General features: G+C 35.6%; 1 protein-coding gene across 4 annotated transcripts; it reads right to left on the reverse strand.

Annotated features, from left to right (window-relative positions):
• Positions 1-356: 356 nt before the first annotated feature.
• On the reverse strand, positions 357-5,052 carry VOZ1 (vascular plant one zinc finger protein). Of its 4 annotated transcripts, none has more exons than XM_011029451.1 (5): positions 4,941-5,052; positions 3,822-4,082; positions 3,505-3,654; positions 1,550-2,075; positions 357-1,406 (listed from the first exon to the last, which is right to left on the reverse strand). In XM_011029451.1, exons 2-5 carry the CDS (start codon positions 4,047-4,049, stop codon positions 844-846), a joined length of 1,467 nt encoding a protein of 488 aa, XP_011027753.1. In that variant the 5' UTR covers positions 4,050-4,082; positions 4,941-5,052; the 3' UTR covers positions 357-843. The 4 variants fall into 4 exon arrangements, with proteins under 4 accessions (XP_011027753.1, XP_011027749.1, XP_011027752.1 ...); XM_011029447.1 differs by lacking the exon at positions 4,941-5,052 and adding an exon at positions 4,801-4,921; XM_011029450.1 differs by lacking the exon at positions 4,941-5,052 and adding an exon at positions 4,741-4,921.
• Between the last annotated feature and the right edge of the window lie 348 nt (positions 5,053-5,400).

Genomic DNA, 5,400 nt, shown 5'->3' on the forward strand with positions numbered 1-5,400 from the left:
TGAAAAACGGTTTGTGCGTGTGTGAACTCCACAAATGCTTTCCACTAGCAAAGACAAGCGGAGCTTAGACATCCTGGCATGTACATATAATTTCTTCAGGTAAATCACAATGTGAGAAACTTATTACTGCTATAAATCCGACAAATTTATTCTATCTTTAGAAACAACTAGTCAAACCTAACCATTCAAAAGTAAAAAAGTGAATTTCCATGGCTGATGTATGGATCAATGCAAAAGACATGATTGTGCTCGAAATCATTTCTTCACGTGAAGACCTTGTACCAATTGACACCATGCAAAGGACAATGACTTCAAATACTTCATTCACTATTATATCTTGTCATACTAGGTTGTCAGACGATGAATAACAAGGCTTGTAATATTCAAATAATATTTACAAATTCCTGAAAAGGACAAATATCATATAGTCGAATACAGGACAGCCTTAATAAAAACATATTTTCCATCAGCAAGGTACCAGCAGCAACTGGTTACATAAAGACTTGAAAACCCCAAAAAATGTCTGTAAAGCATATTAGCAATTGTTTTCATCCACCGCTTGCTATTCTAGTGGTCTTCTGCTCTCCAGGGGGAATCAGCATACCATATCAGATGTATAGAAATGAACTGGGGGGAAAAAGCCATTTTGTTTCACCTTCCATAAGTTAGAATATGCTCCAGCTTCCACGACAGCAGTGCAGTAAGGCACTCACATGTGGAAATGAACTATGCACAATTCTGTGTCGAAAAATGAGCTTCAACTCATGTTATTAGGATGAAAATCTACGATGAAATTCCTAAGCTAATGCAACTACAAGAGAAATGGTGCTTGTTCCTCATCAATCACGGTTTCTTAAACTGTGTCAGATAGTAGCCTTTTAGATTCTCAACGAGATAATCATACTGTGAACCTGGCCCATAGTCATATGCTTCATTGCTAGGTGCTACCTGAGTTGAGCCTGAATAAACATTTCCGACCTTGGCATTCACTTTAGTCCTTCCTTTAACAGCACGCTTGTTGTCAGGGGGGAACTCTGCGGTGAGTCTTCCCATCTGCTTCTGCAGATCGGCAACTGATTCATTTGCTATTTTCCCCTTGGCACTCTTCTTTCCATCAACAGCCTTCAATTCCAATCTATATAAAGCACAAGCATCACACTTATTGATTTCATATTCGTATAGATGCCACTCAAAATTGTTCAGTGGTTGTGGATCCATGTAATATGATCTCTTCAACCCTCCAAATTCATTCATAATTTGCTTCCTAGATTCATGCCAACCACGGCCAGTGTAATCAGGCAATGACCTTTGCTTTCTGTTCCCACTTTCAAATGCTCTGCGAGGCTTATCAAAAAAGAGCCATTCCCTTATTGTTTCACCCTCAAGGACAGAAAGATCAAAGAGCTCTGTGATATCAGAAGAAAGTTAATTGAATATGCAAAAAATTGCAAAGGATATTCTGAGTGATTAGAAGATATGCTCTGCTTCAAATAGGCATAATAAATAGCTACTGCTTGCCAAAGATATAAAGCAACACATAATAACATACCAGGTGCATTCCATGGGGACTTTGCAGTTGCAGCTCCCTCACATTCTGGGATACCAACACCTTTTCCTTCAGCCTTTGCACTAAGGGCAGCAAATAGAAGACCATCTTTCAGGCCAATTCCACCAGGTCTGAGAACAGGGCTCATTCCAGGTGGCCCTTCACTGAATGCTAGTGAATGATGAAAACTGCTACAATAGTCCCGAAACCATTCCAACCCTCCTTGAGCAGGCCTTGGACAATCCCAAAGGGCACATGTTGGGCCCAAGAATGCAGAGGGCGGAGGACACATGCTTGGCAGATAGCTAGAAACATGATGCATACCATCCTCTTCACCCAAATCTGTGCCATTAAAACTAGCATAGAAGTTTTGCTCAAAACTCTGAGGCAAATCAAACTGATGATAATCCAACTGAGCAGCCCCTTCTATGTTATTAATCGCCAGGCTACGAACTCCTGAAAGGGAGTCTTTGCATTGATCAACAAATGGAAAGGCATGCTCTTGCTGACCATGATTCACAGCATATTCCTGAAACAAAGTAACCAAAGCATCCTTTCAGTTTTAGCCACACACCAAAGTGAAAGAAATTATGAAAATAAAGCTATTAAACATGCAACATTCTCAAACAATAAGATAAAAATTAGCCATTTTAAGCTCCAAGTAAAAGTATTTCAAGTCTCAAACACAAATAGACACAAGGACTACAAATAGTTAAGAACTAAATCACCATGCAGTCACCAAGCAAAGAGGATAAGTTGCCAGAAAAACCACAGTTTTTACATCTTTTCAAGTTTGTTTACTCTTAAGCAAGACAACTGCACAGATGTACAGAAGTAAAGGAATTTTACAATCTGAATACACCAGAAATATATCAACTTAATGCTAAGATAATAAATGTCCTAAGGTTTCAACTTATAAACTATAGAGCAGTTACTTGAAATGACGATTTATTTCAAGAACATAGCACAAATGTGTTTAATTCAGAGAGAAGAAGCATCTGATAGACTCAGACTAAAAATTGAGATGAAATGCAGAAAGAATAAGACAGCAAGAACCACAAATATTCAACACCCAAGAATTTAGAACGATATTAACTGCTGTCATCAATATCCCAAGTGGAGCCGGTAATAACCAAATTTTGCATTATGACCTCTAATGGAGCATTATTGCATCTCCCAACCTTGTCCAGCGCCAACACCCATTAAACACTTTCCTAAACAATTTGTTTTTTTAACTTGCACTATGTTCAGATTTCAAATGTTGAACATTGTCAGCATGGGCAAGCTTTGACTCAGTAACCACAAAACAATAAGCAGAGCACCAACAACAATATTCTCCACTCTCAACCATACTATTCTATTGAATTCCAGCCCTAGAGTGTAAATCTAATAATTATTCTTCCTTTTATCATTTAGTGGTAGGCACGGTGGACATGCAGGTAAATATGAAAAACAAAATCCTCAGTTAAAACGATGACGTGAACATTGCATGAATCCCACCATGCAATGACCAATTCTACGTAAAACCCAAAATCTGGATCGGATATGATATGATATTTTTGGAATCAAGCTATAAAATTAAGTTCATTACTAAATCAAGCCTTCCACCACAAGAGTGGCAACTTAATAACATAACTGAACAGAAATTGCCATGAAATCCATCCTAACAAGAAAGAGTCAAATCTTAATTCTGCATATTCCTGATTAAGCTGCTCATACACTCGAGTCTGGCTTTCAACCATGTTTAGTGATTTGCTTGACAACCAAGCTGCAAATATGGAAGAGATATATGCAAACAACTGCATGCAATAAAAGAGAGAAGAGAGCCTCTAGCACGACCTTATTCCAATTAACATGTGACAACAAACAACAATCATATTCTAGAATTCAAAACTATTTTTTGTTAGCAAAGCCTACATAAAAATCACAAAATAATAATAATAATAAAAAAAACCTACCTCTTGAAAGACCACATTATCTCCACCTTGCATGCTCTGATCATTAGGTTCCAGCTTTGGCGCTGCTAGTGCACTAGTGGCATCATCTTCCTCCTCACAGAGCTGCAGCAGCCTACATATGTCTGTCGAGAATGATCCAAGACTACCACCCTATAATCCCACAAAAATTGCAATTCACAATTATGATAATCACCCATTACAAACAAATTATTATGCATTCTCATTACATGTATTGATATATGTCAAGTTCTCAAAAACATACATGGTTTGTAAAGATATACATGAACTCAAAATGGGATAAAAATTTCAATCCTAACTTGTTGCAAAGAAGATGCTGGAGAAGGCTCATTGAGCTCAGCTTTCCATTCACGAAGCATCTGATGAACTTGCTCCTCAAGGACAGCCACATCAACCGTGCGGCTTTCTTTCCTAGCAAACTGCAGATCCAAGAACATTCCTTGAAGATCATCAACACGGTTCTTCGCCTTGTCCTTGAAAAGCTTATGAGATGCTGACTTACAATTGATCTTTGAACCCTTCCCCATCACAGTAGCGCTCCCTTTACTCTCCACAAAACCCTACAACCAAAACTCCATTTAATACTAGGCACAATAGCTTCTAATGAACATAAAGCACATTCTCAAGTAGACTTGGTTTAAACAAAAGGAATACCATAATAGCCATTCAAGAAAATCCGAATTAGATAATAACAATAATCACCATAAAAAAAAAAATCAGTTTAAAGGTCAACCATTACAACATCAAAAGACACCCAAAAAAACCCTAAAAGTATGAAAGACAAAACATATTAGGTCAAAAAACTGACAAACTTGTGGCTGATCAATTTTTCAAAAAATTATTGTTCTCTACCAAAAAAGAATTAATTTTTTTTTCAAATGTCAATATTAAACCTTGAAAAAGAAAACCCAATTGTCCATAAAAACTTTCAAAAGCATGAGCGGTAATATACTTCAATTTTCTTTATCCAATCAAAGCAGCTGAAAAATAGCACAAAATCACAACTAAATCAGCGATTCAAGAAAATCCCACATGTCCACATCTTTTTTATCATTAGTTTTTGCACTTCAATTCTAAACAACATGCAGACTTCTACTAACATCAAATTAGCAAATCAGTAAAAGTAACACAAAATCACTGACATAAAACCATAACAATCGATATGGTTATAAATATTAGCATCAAAATAACATAAAATCCAAGAGAGAAATAAAACACCTAAACTTTAAAAACTGATCATCACAAACTCACTAAGAAAAATCTTCCTTCAGTTCTCACCTAGAGAGAAGAAAAGAAAGAGAAGTGCTCTTATGCTATGCTAGATGTCAAAGAGATGAAAAATAAAGAAAGAGAAAGCTCTATATTAGTAGATATATTCCATAAACAAAAAGTAGCAGAGATTCTCGTTTTTCTTTTACCTCAAAGATTTTGGTACTAAATTTATTATTTTCCCATTTCTTTCTTTTCAATCCTTTTTCTAGAGAGAGAGAGTGTGCGTGGGTGTCTCACTCTAGAATGGTATCTTTTTTGGTCACTGCGAGAGACTGTACGTGTACGCGGAAAAAGTTAACTAGGTGGCGGTTTATACCTGGTGATTGTTTCATGGTTACTGTAATAATACTTATTTTTAAAATTATTTTTTTATGGTTACTGTAATAATAGTTATTTTTAAAATTATTTTTTAAAAATAAATTAAAATAATATATTATAATAAAAAACTAAGATAAATAATTTTAAAAAAACAGGTAAACTTCAATAACAAACACTTTTTTATTTGGATATTTTGATTTGTTTTTTTATTTAGGAGAAATTATAGTTTTAATTTTTAAATAAAATCTATTTTAGGTTTGGTTTGTTACATTGAAAAAAGATAGGTTT

Source organism: Populus euphratica, unplaced genomic scaffold, assembly GCF_000495115.2.
Source record: "Populus euphratica unplaced genomic scaffold, PopEup_1.0 scaffold15.1, whole genome shotgun sequence".
In the NCBI taxonomy this organism is placed as follows: domain Eukaryota; kingdom Viridiplantae; phylum Streptophyta; class Magnoliopsida; order Malpighiales; family Salicaceae; genus Populus; species Populus euphratica.